General features: G+C 48.3%; 8 protein-coding genes across 8 annotated transcripts; 5 read left to right on the top strand and 3 right to left on the bottom strand.

Annotated features, from left to right (window-relative positions):
- Positions 1-5: 5 nt before the first annotated feature.
- On the bottom strand, positions 6-1245 carry F9C07_2284944 (proteasome subunit alpha type-1). The gene is made up of 3 exons (XM_071510731.1): positions 1050-1245; positions 869-980; positions 6-781 (listed from the first exon to the last, which is right to left on the bottom strand). The coding sequence occupies exons 1-3, from the start codon at positions 1085-1087 to the stop codon at positions 152-154; spliced, it is 780 nt and encodes a 259-aa protein (XP_071364448.1). The 5' UTR covers positions 1088-1245; the 3' UTR covers positions 6-151.
- On the top strand, positions 1246-2569 carry F9C07_2284943 (vacuolar protein sorting 55 superfamily). The gene is made up of 3 exons (XM_041292989.2): positions 1246-1581; positions 1666-1879; positions 2000-2569. The coding sequence occupies exons 1-3, from the start codon at positions 1543-1545 to the stop codon at positions 2131-2133; spliced, it is 387 nt and encodes a 128-aa protein (XP_041147752.1). The 5' UTR covers positions 1246-1542; the 3' UTR covers positions 2134-2569.
- Positions 2570-2668: 99 nt separating this feature from the next.
- F9C07_2234237 (uncharacterized protein) lies at positions 2669-4140 on the top strand (the record flags this gene model as incomplete). Its single annotated transcript, XM_071509950.1, has 2 exons — positions 2669-2720; positions 2774-4140. The coding sequence occupies 2 exons, from the start codon at positions 2669-2671 to the stop codon at positions 4138-4140; spliced, it is 1419 nt and encodes a 472-aa protein (XP_071364447.1).
- Positions 4141-4285: 145 nt separating this feature from the next.
- F9C07_2234236 (uncharacterized protein) lies at positions 4286-5260 on the top strand (the record flags this gene model as incomplete). The annotated part of the gene is made up of 5 exons (XM_071509949.1): positions 4286-4296; positions 4355-4622; positions 4682-4942; positions 5043-5140; positions 5197-5260. The coding sequence occupies 5 exons, from the start codon at positions 4286-4288 to the stop codon at positions 5258-5260; spliced, it is 702 nt and encodes a 233-aa protein (XP_071364446.1).
- A 793-nt stretch (positions 5261-6053) lies between these two features.
- On the bottom strand, positions 6054-6704 carry F9C07_6131 (armadillo/beta-catenin-like repeat-containing protein; the record flags this gene model as incomplete). Its single annotated transcript, XM_041286416.1, has 1 exon — positions 6054-6704. One exon carries the CDS (start codon positions 6702-6704, stop codon positions 6054-6056), a length of 651 nt encoding a protein of 216 aa, XP_041147750.1.
- A 2119-nt stretch (positions 6705-8823) lies between these two features.
- Positions 8824-10610, top strand: F9C07_6132 (Actin, gamma; the record flags this gene model as incomplete). The annotated part of the gene is made up of 5 exons (XM_071511432.1): positions 8824-8830; positions 8949-8979; positions 9214-9273; positions 9543-10314; positions 10380-10610. The coding sequence occupies 5 exons, from the start codon at positions 8824-8826 to the stop codon at positions 10608-10610; spliced, it is 1101 nt and encodes a 366-aa protein (XP_071364445.1).
- Positions 10611-11582: 972 nt separating this feature from the next.
- F9C07_2284940 (putative bifunctional purine Ade1) lies at positions 11583-14471 on the bottom strand (the record flags this gene model as incomplete). Its single annotated transcript, XM_041292974.2, has 3 exons — positions 13870-14471; positions 13286-13813; positions 11583-13228 (listed from the first exon to the last, which is right to left on the bottom strand). Exons 1-3 carry the CDS (start codon positions 14147-14149, stop codon positions 11583-11585), a joined length of 2454 nt encoding a protein of 817 aa, XP_041147748.1. The 5' UTR covers positions 14150-14471.
- Positions 14472-15263: 792 nt separating this feature from the next.
- On the top strand, positions 15264-17953 carry F9C07_6134 (mitochondrial protein Pet127-domain-containing protein; the record flags this gene model as incomplete). The annotated part of the gene is made up of 5 exons (XM_041292986.1): positions 15264-15452; positions 15563-15907; positions 15959-16124; positions 16176-16239; positions 16297-17953. 5 exons carry the CDS (start codon positions 15264-15266, stop codon positions 17951-17953), a joined length of 2421 nt encoding a protein of 806 aa, XP_041147747.1.
- Between the last annotated feature and the right edge of the window lie 1211 nt (positions 17954-19164).

The following is a 19164-nucleotide window of genomic DNA, read 5'->3' as shown; positions in this document are numbered from 1 at the left end:
AATGCACTGCATCTGAAGAGTAAATGTCGTATTATCCCGATTTCGTGCTAATGCCTGCGTATAACCATTCGAGAAAAGAAAGAAGAGCTGCTGCAAATCTCCAGCATTACAATGGCCAATATTTTCATATCTATGGGCGTATCCTCGAAAGCTACGAATCGACCTCCATCGTCTCCTCTTCTTTCGTCTCTCCCGACTCCACAGCCTCTAACAGCGGCACGAGTTGTTGACCTTCATAAAGCTTGAAGCTCTCAATCTTCCCCTTTCCTTCCTCCCCAGCAAGACCCACCACACCGACAGAAGTATTATCAACAGTCAGTTCTTTATCCTGAGACAAAGTCTCCTTGAGTGCCCGGAGGCCATGGGTAATGAGCTCATCACGAGTGCTGTTTGTAATCTTGTCCAGGTTCCGCTCCAAATAAGTCCGGGCCATCTGCGAACGAGCTCCGATGGCGCAGGCCAGCATTTCATGAATCATACCGGATGGCTGGAACTCGAATAGATGGGGACCAGCTTCGTCGACGCCAGCGACGAGTAGGCCGACGCCGTACGGCCGTTTACCGTAATGCTGGGTGTTCGTTTGGGCACGGTCTGCGATCTGAGTAACAATGCGGTCCACGGGAATTGGACGGCCATAAGTCATTCTGGAGCCGAGCGACTGCTGCTTCATGTAGTTGGAGAGCACACGAGCGTCAGATGCAAGACCGGCGATGGCGATGCCCATGTGGGAGTCGATTTCGATAATCTTCTTCTGGTACGATGAGAGCTCTTCGGCATTTCGCTATAGTTTTCCAGACAAATTTGCTCATGTTAGCAAGCCGCCCACGGTTTGTTTCTCGGCAATCCAACTGTTGATGGTATTTCGAACCTTGAGGCCGACCAGAACTGCATGTGTCTTGTTAACCAGCCCCACCACGACAGATCCCTGTTTGACTGCTTCTTGCGCATATTCTACTTGAAATATCCGACCCTGCGGGGAGCTGTCCGATGTAAAGAGATTAGTGATGGAGCTTTCCAGCTAGGACGGGGAGCTAGGTGGAACGTCATACAAGGTAACCGCATCGTTATCATAGTTGTTCCGAAACATTATGGAAGTTTGGAGAAAGTGATTATCGTGAGCGAGGAGAAATTGTGATAGTAAAGTACTGCCAAAGAGGGAGGGGGGCGGGGAGGTATACTGGTTGATGGGACAAGAGCTGGGGAGGAGATACTGTAGTAGGCAGGCAGACTGACGCGGTGACCAACGCAATTACCAAAGCTTCCGCTTGCTTGATGGAGGACTTGCCGCCTTTCCGCCTGAGGCACCAACACATTGTAGCTGCCGCCTGCGGTTCATCCAACGTCACCTCAGCGACTGCATCGGCACTCGGGCCATTCCGACTACCACTCGATCAACGTCTCCATGCTGAAGGAGCGTTGTCTATAAATCAAGCTTCACTAACTTGCCTGAGGCTATACCAGCTCGAGCTCAGTTTGCGCTACCGAAATCCCATTATATCTGCGTTCCGTGTGTGGACCTAGACGGTCCTATTGCTCCGCATCATGACGGCCGGCCTCAAAACAATTATCGCACTGTCGTTTGTACGTGGTCCATCGAAATGATTGTATACTGTATGCTCGAAACAACAAAAATGAGATTGCTGACGTTTCTCTTCCATCACTCAGGTCCTCGCCATTGGCTTCCTACTCGTCATTCTTTCCTCAGCTCTTTGGCACAACTTCTTACCGTTGATTGTCGTTGCGACTTACGTTGTTGCTCCCTTACCCAACTGGATCTGCTCACGATGTGCGAACCCAGATGATTTTATGGACAGCTCTGGAAATGCTGCAGCTGATTTTGGTCGTTTCTTAACGGGTTTCCTAGTTTTGATGGGCATCGGTAAGTTGTCCCGAGTTCAATTAAAAACGCGCTAAGCTATACTCGCACGTTGAGCTCTAGCGTCCATAAAATGGCTTTGTTATTGGGGGTGGTCTCGTGGCTAACTCTGATATTCTATAGCGCTCCCAGCTGTACTTGCGCATAGCGGCGCAATCCAGGTCCCGGCGATGATCATGTCGATTCTTGGCGGTCTTTTGATTTATGGAACAATTATTAGTTTCTCCATGTTTTTCAAGGAGCAGGAGGAGTTTTGAGTTACTATGGGTGTCAGCTAGTTAGGGTAAAATCACTTAGGTGCGCTTGGCCACATCTGATTTGCCGATTTACCAGACCTATGAAGGCTTCCTCTAGTATTCATGGGGCAGTGGATTCCTCATGAAATACCTCTTTGTTCTGACGTATGGTGAGAGTCCTTTATGTGAAATTTGCCGCGAATTCTAGCCTTTAGTTTACTTCTATTCTGTTGGAATGATATGATTGATGTACTATAGCTACTGTGAGGTTATCTAGAGGGTTCAAGGGAGACTGCGGAGGTTTTGGGCTCCCTTCCGGAGAGCATTCCACGGGTGCCGTAAGCTAGGTACTACATGTACTCCGTAGATGCCCATAAGTATGCCTGGCAAACGGTACGACACGTGACCATGTACCGCTTTTCTCAGGCGCGTCGTGTAATTTACAATATAGCAGTCGAAGAAACGCTTGCTACTTAAGCTGACAAAACTGCCTTTTTCTTTAAGATTCGGTATAATTATAAGATGTGAAATTTTGAACTAGGACTGTATATCTGAAATGAACATCTGGTCTGGTACCATCGTACTAGAGGGACAATCTCAACTTCGAGGTGAGGCGGCCAATCAATCTTGGTCTATACGCTACTAAGATCTATACATACAGGCCTGCAACTAATTGACAGATCCTCCAACTGGCACTCCGATATAGCAAGGGACTCAACGCTAAGTCTAAGTTGCTTTGTGAACCCAGCTTCAATACCATTATATGCGCGCGTTGGCCCAAACCTGGAATTGCATACAAATGATGCGGAAACATCGCAATGGCTAAAAGCGAGATTACTGGGGGGTGCTTGGCTCGAAGAGGTGGACATTGATAAGCTTCATACAGTTCAGTGCCCGGTCGGTCTTCTTGTGAGTGTCAATAGCACGATACGAACAAAAACAGGGTCAACCACCACAGACATAATAGTGTACGGCATCCTGTCAAACGCAACGTCATTCAAACGTCCCCCGACTCCTCCCGTGTCCTCTTCAGCAAGCTCTGATGAAACTGCTCTACGAGCTATTAAACAAGAACTGAGAATATATGCCGCTCCCATCTCGTCATCCCTTATCACCAGAACGCATGCACTCCCAACCCCGCAGAATACGAGTGAACTTCTTGGGCATGAAACACTTGCAGAATTCCTTCCAGACATTCGTTCTCCGAGCCCCAAGCGTAAGCGGGTGGCAACATTGTTCGAATCGGTTACACAACATCATAAGAGGGTGCGTCAGAAAGGAGGGGAGGGTGTATCTCAGTTGATGGCGCACGCGCAATTTCAGCCATCACACCAGTCACAAACTCTCCGCATCAAGCGGGAGTCTGAGGAACCCAGTCTTCCCTTATTAGACCGGATTGCCTCACAACGCTCAAGATCTCTCTCCGTTGGGGCGAACCTACACCCTATCAAACCTTCAGAAGCTCGTACGGAGCATCCTAGGCCCGCCAGTAATCGGGGGCACCCGCGTGAGTTAATCAAGAGGAATACGCCCAATCCCTTCATCGAATCCTCTTTACGAAAGGAGAGAGAACCCTCGCCGGCGTTGCCATCATCTGATGGAAGGGTTGAGCTTTCATCTGCGCCTAAGGATGCCGAAGACGTCATTCTCGAAAACAAGAACACAATATCTCGTACGATCTTAACGTGTATGCGGCTATATGGCTTCAACCGCTCAACGACGCGGTCTGGGTCTTCGAGCAAGAATCCAAATAATCACGATACGCTTTCTTCTCACGCCGAAGAGAAGGGTCCTCGCATTGCAGCGGCAGCCGCACCTCTGGCTACGCCAACCCTAAGCACGGATGAGGATGACTTTAAGGCGATGTATCATGCGACCTATCGTGCATCCACCTTCGCCCTACGGAAGTACCTGAAAGAAACGCCTGTCAGTCAAGACAACTCGAAGTATTTGCCACCTTTGCTGGAAAAAGGAAAGGCAATGACGTATATTGATGAGTTCCTGAGATTATTCTGTGAGGAAAACTGAGCCTGTCTGGTACAGCTGAACGAGACATGACGTTACGATGTATATAATTCTATTCACCTAGACAATTACCAATATGAGTAATTAAGAGAGCTGTTGGTCATTGTATACTATATTGCTCCGTATTCAAGCAGCGAACAAAGCCACCATGACATATGAGTATTCGGACTCTATAGACATCAAGAAAGTCATACGGGAGTACATTACATGGTTTTAGCAAGATAGGCTATGACGGTATCGGCTTTGTGATTTTCCGACCGCCGAAGTGCATCATCGCCAACCTTCCCGATAGCTACGGAAGATCCGAACTCCATCTGCATATCAAGTTTCCCTCTATTGTTATTCAAGATAGCTTACACTTTATTGGAACTTTATACCGTTACGCCATGGATGTGTCCAACAACCGTCTTTTCCGGTTCTCCAAACCGGAATGGTTAAACAACAATAGCGTCCGCAACGCAGGCGTCTACACATCGGGAGCATTGGTGAGCTTATCCGCTCGTCCCATGTCAAGGCGCGATCGCACTGACGAAGTCTACCAAAGTTCTCCCTCGGTTTTTTCTTCCTAGTTGATGCAGCTGCATTCTCTCATAGCTCACGAAATGGGTCAAATGTGCATGTCAAATTTGTCGACTGGATCCCCGGCATTTGCTCCGCGCTCGGAATGCTTGTTATCAACTCGATTGAGAAGTCACGGCTGCACGCAGATAGCTGGAGTTACAGTGGAAGCGGTGTCGCGTGGAAAGCGCGGTTCGTACTTTTCCTTGGGTTTGCGCTCTTGGCCGGCGGTTTGGCAGGCAGTGTGGTTAGTATCCCTTTGCCGATGTCCCCGGAATGAACTTGTTATGCGCGAAATAGATACTCCCTCTGTCGTGAAGGTCCAAGATAACTAACACTTTCGCCAGACGGTCATGGTCCTTAAATACCTTATCAAACAATACCCACTGCAAACGCTATACTTTGGAATCGCCAATGTAGTTGCAAATGGACTCGTCATGCTGAGGTATGTGCTTCGTATCTGCTATTACGGGACGGATTACTGACTGCTTTGCTCGACAGCACGATTGTTCTCTGGATTTCGCAGAACATAGAAGATGATTACACCTACAACCTCGCGTTGTGATAACTGATGGAGTAGGGTACTCATTTTGGGATTATATCATGATTAGCTGTTTCTCTGTCTTTCCCTATTTGTTCTTTTGAATGGCTGGCGTAGTCGCGATTCATAGCCCTCTAGTCCTATGTTTGATTATGTTCGTGGGATGCCTATACAGTTCAATTACACTTTTTCTTTTTTCCATTTCCTTGTGTCTACTACTCAAGTTGACCGCATAAGTACGAGTCCCGGGCCGTCGATGCCGTGAAATAATGGAGCAGAAACGGGTGTCAGAATACATTCAGGCAGCAACATATTTTGACTCTGTATATGCATATGCCATGTGGTTAACGGCTTACGTATAACAAATTAAATGCTCCATAAAGCGGTAACATTGACTTCAGCTAGCTGTAAAGAGTTGTATTATTTATATTTCTCTTTGTAATATGCGGCTCGATTGAAGCACACAGTCTTCCCGCATCCATGCGTAACCTGAGCCAAGTCTGGCTACGAATACATGACAGATGATCCCAGCCCGTATAAAAACGTAGCCTTGGAGTGAAGAGGCGGAATATGATTCCCAGAGATAGATCGATGGGAGCCTATCACGGCAACGCGGCATTCGTCGTCGTCATTTCAGGTTAGGATCCTCGACAGGCAGTCACCGAATGAGAGCGACAGCAATCGCAGTGGATAAAGCGTCTGGCTTGAGTGAGAGCCCATACAATCGCACGTGCAAGTAACCTCGCCGCGCCAGTAGTATAAAAACGCGCCAGAGCAGGGCATTGGACATTCATACAACCCTTTGCACGAATGAGCCCTAAGCAGACGAAGGAACAGGGTGCGCCCGCAATCTATCCATAATGGCATCCACAGCATCCATGTCTCCGGCGTCGACCTTCTCCCCCTGGGAATATCCCTCAGGCAGGTGCTTTACCAGTTCGTCCATAGCGGGCTGGTAATTGCGCACGGCTGACGAAAGGGCAAACACAGCCTTCTTCCGCGTAGCGGGGTTCGAATCCGTAGTCGACATAGTGACCAGCTTAGGAACAGCGTTGAAGACAACGAGCTTATCCTGAGCCTTCTCGTTATTCTGCACAGCGGTTCCGATACACCAGGCAGCCATGCGTCTCATTTCTGCTTCCTCGTGCTGAAGGAGTTCAACCAGCGGCGTCCACAGGCCGAGGGGCTCGAGGTTGTTTGCGTTATCGATAGACTCAATGAGTTGTTCGAAGTTGTCGAATGCGATCAGTTTGTTCTCAAGGTCAACTTCATCGGAGTGTAGTGCTTCCATAGCGGCTTTCATTAGGTCGGCGTCGGAGGGACCGCCGAAGAGAGCTGAGAGCATCTCTGGGGTGAGACCGCGCGCAGAGGAATCGGCAGTATTATTGGAGGCATTGGGAGCGTCGGATTGTTGGGTAGTGGAGTTTTGGATACTCCATTTGAGGAGGTTGTTCATGTTTGCGTCCATGTTGGGCAGGTTTTTCTTTGGTTGAATTGTGGGGGAAAGAAGAAAGAAATTAAATTGAGGATGATTCGTACGAGGGTTATAAGCAAACCAAATAGAAAAAAGTTGTAGCGGGAACAGTTTAAATTATGTTAAGTTCTGTCTCTTTTGTCTTATGAATAATGAACGAGAAAAGAACGAATATTCGGAGGGGCAAGTTAGCGGTGTTCTCGATGCGGCGTCCAGATGGTTCAGGAATCTTCCCCGCCACTTGCCCAGTACGACCACAACAAACCCTTAGGTAGATATATAACATTGTATGTCGAACAAAAACAAACTGAAATGCATTTCGAATTGATTACTTTAGAAATGGACCACAATGGGCTATCTCTTCTGCTTCATACGGAGATGGAACCGGAATCTGATAGGTACCGGATCTACCCCTCCATAAGTAAGTATTATAGTATTAGTATCTAGATCTTAATCCGCGGGCGGTGGCTATGATTGATCGTTATCATATACTAGTAGGCCTGAGATAATAATTCTCCTTCCTCGCCATCGTGCAGATCCGCTCATACAATACGAATACGGAGGAAAGTGCCCTGTAGTGGATCTAGAAATCCCCGGCATGCAATGCGTCCTGGAGCTTCGTATATGTACAGTTGCGTTGCCAGACTATACATAACTACTAATACAGTACAGTACAGTACATAGATCGGATCACCTGCTTACATAATGCATGTTCGTGGCACCACAATACACACATTACTACTACCCCGCGATGGAATGTCAACCCCGCGGACACTGTCAGACAGTCCATTGTGTAGCTGCTGGATGACGACCGTAATAACGAAAATAATCCAACAGTGATCGACCGACTCCTCCCGGGAATTGGGCACTGGTATTGGTGCTCTTGAGAATCTCATCTGAATGGATGAAAAGGCGGTAAGGCAGGAATTGCAGCACAGTACGCACACATGCAATGGAAGATAACGCATGGATATGTATGACCGCCATTGGTATCGTCGTCTATGAAACCTTCAATGGGTTTAAATTATCTCCTTTTAAAGCCTTGTTGAAGATCAGCAATAAGTCTGACATTTAGAGCCCCCCACAAACTTCTGGACCCTAGACAAAAGGTGATTCACAAGAAGAACGTAAAAGAAAAGAGGGGCAAGTGTTCAGAGTGCCCGTATGGAGTAAAGAATCTGGAAGCCTGGAATTCGACATCGTCATCATGTCTAGAGCTTATGGTGATTGCCGACCCTGATTACTTTTGTGACCCTGTTCGCCGGGACGCTATGGGCTGAACCAGTCGTAAACATCCACAGGATCTGCCCCACGAGGATGCGCAAGTGGTTTTGCCATCCAGCAGTGTTCAAGGGACAAAAAGGACACCTCAGCTGGTATTCTTCCCGAACGGTTTTTACCTTTGGAGATGACGATCTATGAAATTCGAGGACGAAACTATTGTGGAATAAAGATAGTGGAAGGAATGGAAGGATCATATACCGTCCCTACCAGCATCTATTTTCCCTTTTAGTCAAAAAAGAAAAGAAGAATTTATAAAATCAGTATGGAATGGATTGCACCTGTTCCAACTCTCTCGCTGTTGTTCGTACCGGAAATCTATTACGGTCCATTACTGATACAGTGTGGCGGTGACAGCAGTCGGGCCCAACGGCACCACAAAAAAAACCCCTATTTGCCGCCTAATCATAGAACAGCGTAGTCCCGTATAGTCCAATTTAGGCTTACCCACATACGCTCACCTAGCATGCTCCGTCTCTAAGGCCACTCACTTCCCTTTACCCCCCTAATACCTAAATTTTACCGCCAACCTCTCCTTTTCCTCTCCTCTCCCCCCCCCTTCCCTTTTCTGCGACTACCTGCTTTTCTTACTAAATACGCTCGACCAGTAATCCTGCTCCGTCTCTCCTCCTCCACCCACACCTCAACCAACTTACTTCCACCACACTTGTTACTCTCTCCCTCTCTCACTCACTCACTCAACTTGACCTTCATCACCACCTTATTCTCTCCTCTTTCTCGTCCCTATTTTCCCACCCTTTTTTTAATAGTTCTTCCCCTTCTCGTTTCCTTTTTTTATTCTCCCCCCTCGTAGTAATCCTATTCAGTCATCATGGAAGGTAAGGTTTCTGCCACCTCAGCGCCTTGCGTCTAGCTCGCTCGCTGCTGTTCTCTTCCCCTCCCCCTTCAGTCGCTTTGTCCGACCGTTACTGATATCATCTTATCTCACTCGTACAGAGGAAGTTGCTGCTCTCGTCATTGACAATGGGTATGTTATTGTTGGTTTTTGATGGTTTTGTTGATGGAATCCCCCCCGTGTTTTCCATCCCATCCTGAGCAGGAAAACACCAGCTGCCGGCACCGGTCGCACCGATCGATGATCTCTTTCCCGGCTCAGCTCCCAGCTCTTATACTTCCTGGAATTCGCAATGACGAGATGGATTCTCTTTGCCTACAATCCGTAAACGTGACTTGGCCCCTATACTGACGAAATTGCCCTTAGTTCGGGTATGTGCAAGGCCGGTTTCGCCGGTGACGATGCCCCCCGTGCTGTCTTCCGTAAGTCAACCCCCCGCAATAGCCTGATACATACCCCTCCCGCACCCGTCATCCCTCTCCAAGTCTTTAGGTATAGCCATTTGCTGTGTTCTCGCAGTAAATAAGCACCATTTGGATGGATCAGCTGTGACGCGTGGCCCCACATCATGATGAATTCAGTTTACTGACCTGAACCTTAGCCTCCATTGTCGGTCGTCCCCGTCATCATGGGTAAATATCCTCCGATTCTCCCAGCTAGCTACTCCAGAGCGATAGCCACTGACGATGTATCAGTATCATGATTGGTATGGGTCAGAAGGACTCTTATGTCGGTGATGAGGCACAGTCCAAGCGTGGTATCCTCACCCTCAGATATCCTATCGAGCACGGTGTCGTCACAAACTGGGATGACATGGAGAAGATTTGGCATCACACATTCTACAACGAGCTCCGTGTTGCTCCCGAGGAGCACCCGGTTCTCCTGACGGAAGCCCCTATCAACCCTAAGTCCAACCGTGAGAAGATGACCCAGATTGTCTTCGAGACCTTCAACGCCCCCGCCTTCTACGTCTCCATCCAGGCCGTCCTGTCACTGTATGCCTCCGGTCGTACCACCGGTATCGTTCTGGATTCTGGTGACGGTGTCACCCACGTTGTCCCCATCTACGAGGGTTTCGCCCTCCCTCACGCCATCTCCCGTGTTGACATGGCTGGCCGTGATTTGACCGATTACCTCATGAAGATCCTGGCTGAGCGCGGTTACACTTTCTCCACCACCGCTGAGCGTGAAATTGTCCGTGACATCAAGGAGAAGCTTTGCTACGTCGCCCTCGACTTCGAGCAGGAGATTCAGACCGCTTCTCAGAGCTCCAGCCTCGAGAAGTCCTATGAGCTTCCTGATGGCCAGGTCATCACCATCGGTAACGAGCGTTTCCGTGCTCCTGAGGCTCTCTTCCAGCCTAGCGTTCTGGGTCTGGAAAGCGGTGGTATCCACGTTACCACCTTCAACTCCATCATGAAGTGTGATGTTGATGTCCGTAAGGATCTCTACGGTAACATCGTCATGGTATGTTCTCTATCTTGGGTTTTGGGTCCATTCCAGAGGGTAACACATCACTAACGAATACTTAGTCTGGTGGTACTACCATGTACCCTGGCATCTCCGATCGTATGCAGAAGGAAATCACCGCCCTTGCCCCCTCGTCCATGAAGGTCAAGATCATTGCTCCTCCTGAGCGTAAATACTCCGTCTGGATCGGTGGTTCCATCTTGGCTTCCCTGTCCACCTTCCAGCAGATGTGGATCTCCAAGCAGGAGTACGACGAGAGCGGTCCTTCGATCGTTCACCGCAAGTGCTTCTAAGGTATAGTCAACCCGCATGCTTCCTTGAACCAACTCTTACTGACTCCCTGTCGCAGCTCTTGCGCATGATTAGTCTGTTTCGTCGTATTTTCCTGTATTAAAATATCAAACGGAGACTGGCGACATGCGGGCCTCTCTGACTCGCACTAGGAGGAAGATCGCCTGAAAAAGGAACTTTGTTTTAGTTGTGGAATAGAGATGGTTTCTTTGGGACGCTTGTCGCTCGATGCGGGCGCTTTCGCCGACAGTAAGTTGTTCCTGAAAGCAAGAAGGGGAAGAGAGACGTAAGCGAAGGATGTACATGGGTCATGTGGACGGAGGGGTGAAAGCTCTATTTCATATAGTTCTACGCTCGTGTTTGAATCCTTATTTCCATACTGGGCCTTTTTTCCCCTAAACAATTCTCGCCTCCGGGCTGGCTACGATTCTAGAATGCTGTTAAAACATTATTATTCTGGCCCGGTTCACACGGGGCTCAACTTCAAATTGACTACGCCTGGTCACGATCGTCGAGTTTTGCTTCATGAGGCCTATGTAGACCCCACAAACAGCTCCGTATCATCTACGGCGAACTCCGGCCACAAAGCAGTAGACATACCACTGGTAGGTCGTTTGCGGCTCAAGAACACAAGCCATTGTTGTACAAAACATGATGTCATCGCCGTCTACAGACCAGTCTGGGCCCCGTTAGTAAGAAAGCTGTATGTATAGCGGGCTTGTCTGATATTGTTGATGGGCTAGGTGCCTCAATAGAGATTGGACAAAGGTCATCGAGTTAGTCTAACATCTATATAGACTGACGTATGCATAGTCTGTTCACTTTTATAATTCTCATCTGCTTTGGTCTTGAGTTCGTCCATCGTCGCACATGTGGCAGTAATAAGAAGATAAAACATCAGGGGGAAAAAAAGAAAAGAAAAAAGCCGGAGAGTAAATCATCACATATCACTAAATGAAGATACAACAGTGCATCTAAGCGTCCCACGTCTCCAATCCTTGGAGGATACATCCCTCCTCTCCCTCTTTCTTGGCCTTGAGTTCACCGACCTCGTAGACCGTCTCTCCCTCCTTCTGCAGCAGATCCTTTACTGCGGCCGCGGCCTCCTTCTCAACAGCAATGATCATACCCACACCGCAGTTAAGCGCACGCGCCATCTCAGTGGCAGTGACATTACCGTTCTTCTTAAGCCAGGCGAAAACCGGCGGGAGCTGCCAGGTAGAGACGTTGATATGCGCAGTCAGCGTCGAAGGTAGCATACGAGGCACATTGTCAACCAGACCACCACCAGTGATGTGGGCAAGACCTTTAATGGCTGACGAGAAGTGGCCGGTAGTCTTGTTGCTGGAGGGAATGGAGAGCGCTTTCAGAAGAGGCTTCACGTAAATGCGGGTTGGGGTAAGGAGGGCACGGCCGAGGGAAAGAGGTTCGTCGCTGAAAGGCATCGAGAAAGGAGCTGGGTCGTTGTAACTCAATCCAGAGCGTTCCACGATCTTCCGGACGAGAGAGTACCCGTTCGAATGAGGACCGGAGGAAGCCAAGGCGAGGAGAACATCACCATCTTGCATAGCGGAGGTTTCCGGAAGAATAGTACGAGCATTGTCTCCAGTAGTGTTAATCGCACCCACGGCAGCACCCACAGCATCATAGGTGTCGTCAATGAAGAGGCCAGGCATTTCGGCAGTCTCACCACCAATGAGAGCACATCCGGCCTGCACACAACCGTTGGCAACACCAGTGACGAAGGCGGAGGCCGTGTTGACGTCCAATTTACCACAAGAATAGCAGTCGAGGAAGAATAGGGGCTCTGCGCCTTGGACGACCAGGTCGTTGACGTTCATGGCTACAAGGTCAATACCCACCGTGTCGTGGACTCCCACGGTGTGTGCGATCTTGAGTTTGGTCCCAACACCATCGATGGCTCCGATCAATGTAGGGGAGTGAGGGTGGTAGGCAGAGTTGGCAGCAGCAAGAGAAAAGAGGCCTCCGAAGCCACCGATCACCGCATCTGTACCAGGACGCTTGGTCTGGGCAACAGAGCTCTTAATCTGGTTGACGAGGTCATTGCCAGCGTCAATGGAAACACCGGCAGAGGCATAGGTGAGAGACTCCTTCTGGGATGCAACAGCATCTCTTTGCCTGAAGGCGCGGTGCGCGATATCTTTACGGTAGAACATGTCTTCAAAGTGAATTGTGGAAATGCCAGAATAGCTCTTGCGGACAGCCTCCTCGAGACTCGATGCTGTAGCGGTGGAAGCAATGACCCGACCACCGAAGGTCTGGAGTTCGTTGCCAACGAGTGTGGTTCCAGCATGGAAGATCAAGGTGTCCTCTGGAACCGGGTCAAGGGTGATGGCTTTGCCCTTAGCATAAGATCCAGGGTATCCACCCGCCACGGCGATGACGGTGGTTGAGAAGTCGGGCTTGACGTTGATGGAGACACCGTCGAGCCAGTGTTCGGTACAAGCAACCATGATCTCCGCCAGATCAGTGTCATCACTGAGCAGGGGCAGGAGAGTCTGAGTCTCCGGGTCTCCACCTCTAACATTATATTCGAGGACCTTAGGGCCATTCTTCGTCATCATAAGACCGGTGAAGAGGATACCCACGAAGGGAAAGCCTTGAAGTGGTTAGCGCTCTATTGGTACAATTCTGTGGCCAATGTGTAATGACAAACCATCTCTCCTCATGCCGTCAACTGAAGGCTGCACAATGGTGCGGTCGATCTCCTCAAGGACTTCCTTAGAAGAGATTGGGGTAGGAGCGTAGCAGCCCATACCGCCGGTGTTGGGACCCTGGTCACCGTCGAAGATACGCTTGTGATCCTGCGCAGGAGGGAGGGAACGGATGGTGTAGCCGTCACTGAAGGTGAGAACACTGAGCTCATCACCCTCGAGGTACTCTTCGATAACAACCTCGTTACCGGCATCGCCGAACTGGCGGTCCAACATCATTTCGCGGAGTGCTTGGTGGGCCTCCTCCTTGGTCTGCGGGATAACAACGCCCTTACCACCAGCCAGACCATCTGCCTTGATGACAACATTGTGGGAAATGGAGTCAATGTATTGACGGGCAGGCTCATACTCGCGGAAGTTCTCGTACGCAGCCGTGGGAATGTTATGACGCTTCATGAAATCCTTGGAGAAGGCCTTGGAGCCCTCCATGCGCGCAGCGGCCTTGGAAGGGCCAAAGCACCTAATACCGACTTTGTCGAAATGTCAACATCTCGCCTGTCTTGTTTGTAATTGAGGATCTTCCCACCTGCTTGGAAATATCCTTGGATGCCATCCACAAGAGGGGCTTCCGGTCCCGGAACCACCAAATTGACTCCGTTCTTTTGAGCAAAAGCCACTAGGCCAGGGTAGTCATTGCCCTTGACGTTGGCATTTGTAATCTTGCTAGTAGCCCCCGAACCAGTTCCACCATTACCTGGGGCGACATAGACGATTTCGACCCGAGGGGATTGACTTAGCTTCCAAGCCAGGGCATGTTCGCGGCCGCCGTTGCCGACGATGAGGACGCGCAACTGTTCTTGGGACATTTCGAGTGCAGTGTTCTCGAGTAAACCTAATCGAAGGGGAACATTAGGAACTGAATATCCTACCCACACGAGAATAGCATTGCAGGGAGGTAATGAATATGGTGGATGGCTCCTCGGGGCGGAGAGAATGGAGGGGCAAGTTCATAGTATAGAAAAAAGTAGGAGTGCCCCTCTCTTTATCATTCTGAAGTTCCAATACCCAAAAAACCTCAACAAACACACGATTGTATCAGGACCGGTACTCACCTCACTAGAGAGTCAACTTGAGAGCAAGCTGCATGTATAGAAGGTGTATCGCTTAGGGAAGAACCAAATCTTTTGAGTTCTCGAGGGAGTTAGAGTCACCGCACCTTTTTTTTTCTGCTGGCGGGACGGCGGGGCGTCTTTTTCTCCGACCCCGGATTTGGATATTAGATGAGTGTATTTTATTAGTCCTGGTTTAGTTTTTTCTTTTTTTCTTTCTTTTTTTCCTATTATCCTTCTAATGCTTTGCGTTATCTTTCTTTTTTTTTCTTTTTCTTTTTCTTTTTTTTTTTAAAAAAAAATTTCGATTCAGAGATACTCTCTCCCCGTACGAGAATACATATACATGTTCTATTTATCTGTTTGTATATGAATGTTTTGTTATCAGTGTAAAGACTAGAACTAAATAAAATCTGGAGAGATGGGGCATGTCCGATAAGGGTTCGGCACCGAATGAATATCATATACTTCTTGTTATTTAGGATACTTAAATGTATTCAGCATATAGCCAAGGAAGAAAGCGATTGAACAAGTATCAGAAACAAAAAGTAAAAAGAAAAAAAAAAGGAATAAGTAAAATGAACAGAATCGCGCTTGATTGTCCCACACGTGATACGTATGGCATGTTTCTGTCACTATCGTAATGTACTGTACATACAATATTATTTCAAATTGATCCTTACCGCCAGGCTGCTTGTCGCCTCTTGAGCGGTGAGAAGCTGTACGGCAGAAAAATAAAAAAAAGAGCAAATGTGATGAAGCTGTTCAAGCTTTTCAACTTTCGAGCATCAACACTTACCATCAGCTCTTATCAATTGATAAAATACTAGTGCTCACTGCTTTGCAGGCTGTTCCGAAACACTTGAACTGAATGCTCCGGGCTTCCCTGCGGTCTGTTTCAGACCCTCTCCGCGAACATGTCTGCATCTCCTGTTTAGCCCAGAGGCTCGGAGGTCGCACTAGGCTCCGCCTGTACTCCAACACTCCATATCGCGCAAACTCAGGCATCGAAGACGCATCCGCTCGCGTTATCTCAGAGAGTTTGTCGGCTCTAGAAAAGGTACGATCATCTCTGGATCATACGTCTTGCAATTCGACTGTTTACTTTATGTCATCCTTCGTCCAATCCCTATGGCGTATGTACACTGACTGATTTGCTTTGATGAAAAGAGCCCACCGCCGCAGAAGGACCAGAAGAGCCGATCTCCTGGCGAACATTCAAAGCACAAAAAGAGACTCAATAGCCTCAAGTCGACATCTAGTGCTCGCGATGATGAAGCTGCTACCACCAAAAGTGACGATGACACTACCTCGCCCGCCGAGGATGGCGAGCCATCCAAGGATCAGTCGGTGCATACTGCTGGTAAGGGATCAAAGAAAGCTACTGGGAAGGCTCGAAAGATGTCCGCGATGAAAACTCGGAGAGCCTTAGCCAAGGAGAAGCAAAAGACGAAAGCCTCGAAAGACCATTCAGAACAGAAAGAACAGCTCGCTGCAGCGACCCAAGAAGATCCGGTGAGCGTAACTTATGGTCCCTGCATTACTAGTATCGCTAAACAATGTTAGACATCTCGTATCAAGTCGTCACTCCAATCGATCGTTTCTCACCTGGATTCAACAAAAGCTACAAGTGTAAGAGAACAAGAAAGCCCAAAGAACTTGTCATTCGTTATGAGCTCTATATACGCAAAGGAGTCCGGCAAAGTTGAATCGAAAGACCTGCAGTTGAATCGTACGTATTCTTGCCAATTACCTACATCGAACACACTCTAATTGTCACTAGCTCTGGATGTTGAAACAGCGCCCGTTCCGCGACTCTCTTTTGGCCTTGAAAGGGTTCTTTTCAAGTAAGTAACCCGTGTGCCTGTCTTGAAAGTGGGCCCAAGCTTACCCTTTTGTCCCAGCCCAGGTGTTTACCATCTTCGAGACCCCCGGTCTCGCGTCTACAACTTTGACCCTTACTTGGGCCAGATCATGCCCGTCACTGAATTCGATTTTGATGCTTTGAAGGACTATATTACCTCTTCCAAGGACCACACGCTCCGGGATATAGCGGTGAAGGAGAAAAAGAAGTACATAGGATCATCTTCGAGCATGACCTCCGTGTTGTCACACTTTCATTATCTCCTTTCCGCATGGAGGGGAGTTGATATTCGAACCTTGTCCCAGGGCTTTCCGGATAAATTAAGATCCTTTACACGTCTCCTGCGTGCTCCTTCAGCCATGTTTCTCCGGTACCAAGATGGGGTTTATGCCATCGACGCTGACAAAGAGTTTGAGTCTGCCAATATTCTAATGAACTTGGGAAAGTCAATGGAGAAACTCCTTACCTTACCGAAGGATGATTTCGAACGCTACAGGCGGTCGAGTGAGAACAAGATCTCTGCCGAGGAGGAACAGGCTATTCCCGAGTCCTATCATTATTCTACACTTGGTGATTTCCTCATGAGATCTCAGTTGGATGCGTATGACCCCAGGCTTCCTGGAACTGGCATGTTCGATCTCAAAACGAGGGCTGTAGTCTCCATTCGGATGGACGCCCGTAACTTCGAACGTGGTCTCGGTTATGAAATTCAAAACCGCTACGGCGCATTTGAATCCTACGAACGCGAGTTTTACGACATGATCCGAGCGGCTTTTCTAAAATACTCTCTTCAGGTGCGAATTGGCCGTATGGATGGTATCTTCGTTGCCTTTCACAACATTGAGCGTATCTTTGGATTCCAGTACGTCAGCTTACCGGAAATGGACCAAACACTACATGGCCAGTATGACACGGCATTGGGTGACACAGAGTTCCGTCTGAGTCTCGCATTGTGGAACAAAATTCTAGACAAGGTCACGGCGAAGTTCCCCGAAAGGTCCATTCGTCTTCACTTTGAGACCCGAGACGCCCAAACTCCGTTCATGTACATCTTTGCCGAACCCGTCACTGATGATGAGATCCACTCTATCCAGACCAGGAATCAGGCTGAAATTGATGCGTATCAGCGACGGGTCTTGAATCTAGCTCCCTCCGAGGAAGAAGACGTACCATCCACGGATGGTAAAGAAGAGCTTCAGCCATCAAGCAGTTCTGATAAGCAAGAAAGGTCAGTTGATGAAGAGACGAGATCATCAGAAGTTGGCCCCGACGATTATGAAGCGGAATATGACTCATCAGCGCCACTTGACGAGGCTTTCATTTCGGAGGTTGAAAATGAAGTCGCGGAGAAAGCTCCTAACAATGGCCGCGAGTTACTTGCAATGACTCTTGTGACCAAGAACTTTGTCAACGGTAGAATCGTTGACCGGCCCAACGACTTGAAAACATACGACGAATGGAATGTCGAGTACGAACTAAGCGAATTGAAAGGGGAAAAAGCACACGCCTTGTATGCAGCATGTCAGAAACGTCGGGAGAAGGCTCTCACAGGCCGAGGAGAGGATGAACAAGATGTCGCAAACAACGTATACATCCGGCGACTACGGGAGATCAGCAAGAAGGGACGAGACTACCGCAGGAATGAAAACAGGCTGGACAAAGCGAATGGCATCGTTGTGCTGGACGATTCAGCCTAATCAGCCAAATTTGGGGATCAACAAGGGTGTAGTCATGCGCCCCATTCTTTCATCCACTTTATAATATTTCTTCTCCGTTCTGCAGATACCTCTCAAGATCTTATGTACAATATTGTCTCCAACTCCAGGGTTTATGATTGTGGGATTGGAGTGTTTGCATCCAGGGCGTTAGGCCTGTACCTTTCCTGTATGGCGTTTGTTTGATGTTCCCACCCAGGGTAGTGAGTCTGGGTTCTAGATAGCATTGTGTATACGATTGGCTGTGCTTTTTTCCTAGTTGATATATACTTTACTTACGGTTCTTTGACACCTAATCTACTCACATTTAGCGCAATCTATATACTAGACCTATGGCGTTGAGAGGTCCAAGTGATGGAAGGTAACCGAAGGGCCTTGAGGAAAGGCACCCAGGTTACCAGTTTGATGAAGTTGCAAGAGGTGTTTTTTTGGGAGACAAACTGTAAGTGAAACATACCTACCCAACATCAAAATGAATCACAGCCAAGTAACATAATCAGAATCCGTCTATATTCACAGAATATATACATATATACATACATACGTAGTATCGCTATATATCCAGTCTAACACCATACTACAAAACCCCCCCAAACGATAGCCCAATTCAATCCCATGGTTCAATCTTCAAGACCGATGATGATAGGTTCTATGACATTAACAATTAGAGCATCAAGTAAACTCAAAAAACAACAAATTTCCCGATAGACTTCACAAAAACACCTAGAGGAATAAGCCCTCAAATTGGATAGATAGCACGAGGTGAACGCCGTCAAACCGATACGCCAAACTTGCAAATGTCAATCCAAGTACGTCTCTTAGTGGTTGGATGATTGCCTTTCCGGAGGCAGACGGATAAGGGGAAAAAAATCAGGGTAAAAGCGATAAAAAGACAACCGAGACAGGCCAGAGCGAACGCTAGCTAGCTGACGTCAAGGTATATTGAGGAAAGGGAGAAGAATATGAGAGACGCCAAGCAATTAGAATGGATAGCAAACCGCTTCCATCCTTCAAGCTTAAAGGCGTGTGATTGAGAAGCGTTACCGAAGTCAGGAGACGACTCGGACGAAGAGAAAGGGTGAGAGAGAAAGAGAGAAAGCTCGAGGTTATCCCATAGGGATAGTTAGAGTAGGTAAATCTTTCGACTAGCGAAAATGTGTTTCAATGGTTCTCGTGGCTCAGGTTTCGTGATT

The sequence above is a fragment of the Aspergillus flavus genome, chromosome 5 (genome assembly GCF_009017415.1).
Source record: "Aspergillus flavus chromosome 5, complete sequence".
NCBI classification, from domain to species: Eukaryota; Fungi; Ascomycota; class Eurotiomycetes; order Eurotiales; family Aspergillaceae; genus Aspergillus; species Aspergillus flavus.
This window is presented reverse-complemented; position numbering and strand designations above follow the sequence as displayed.

Coding starts and splice junctions, on each gene's coding strand:
- F9C07_2284944 (XM_071510731.1), bottom strand. CDS start 1,087: ATGTTTCGGAACAACTATGATAACGATGCGGTTACCTT. Junction 981..1,049: donor GATAACGATGCGGTTACCTT/GTATGACGTTCC, acceptor TACATCGGACAG/CTCCCCGCAGGGTCGGATAT. Junction 782..868: donor CAGTTCTGGTCGGCCTCAAG/GTTCGAAATACC, acceptor GGAAAACTATAG/CGAAATGCCGAAGAGCTCTC.
- F9C07_2284943 (XM_041292989.2), top strand. CDS start 1,543: ATGACGGCCGGCCTCAAAACAATTATCGCACTGTCGTTT. Junction 1,582..1,665: donor CAATTATCGCACTGTCGTTT/GTACGTGGTCCA, acceptor TCCATCACTCAG/GTCCTCGCCATTGGCTTCCT. Junction 1,880..1,999: donor CCTAGTTTTGATGGGCATCG/GTAAGTTGTCCC, acceptor GATATTCTATAG/CGCTCCCAGCTGTACTTGCG.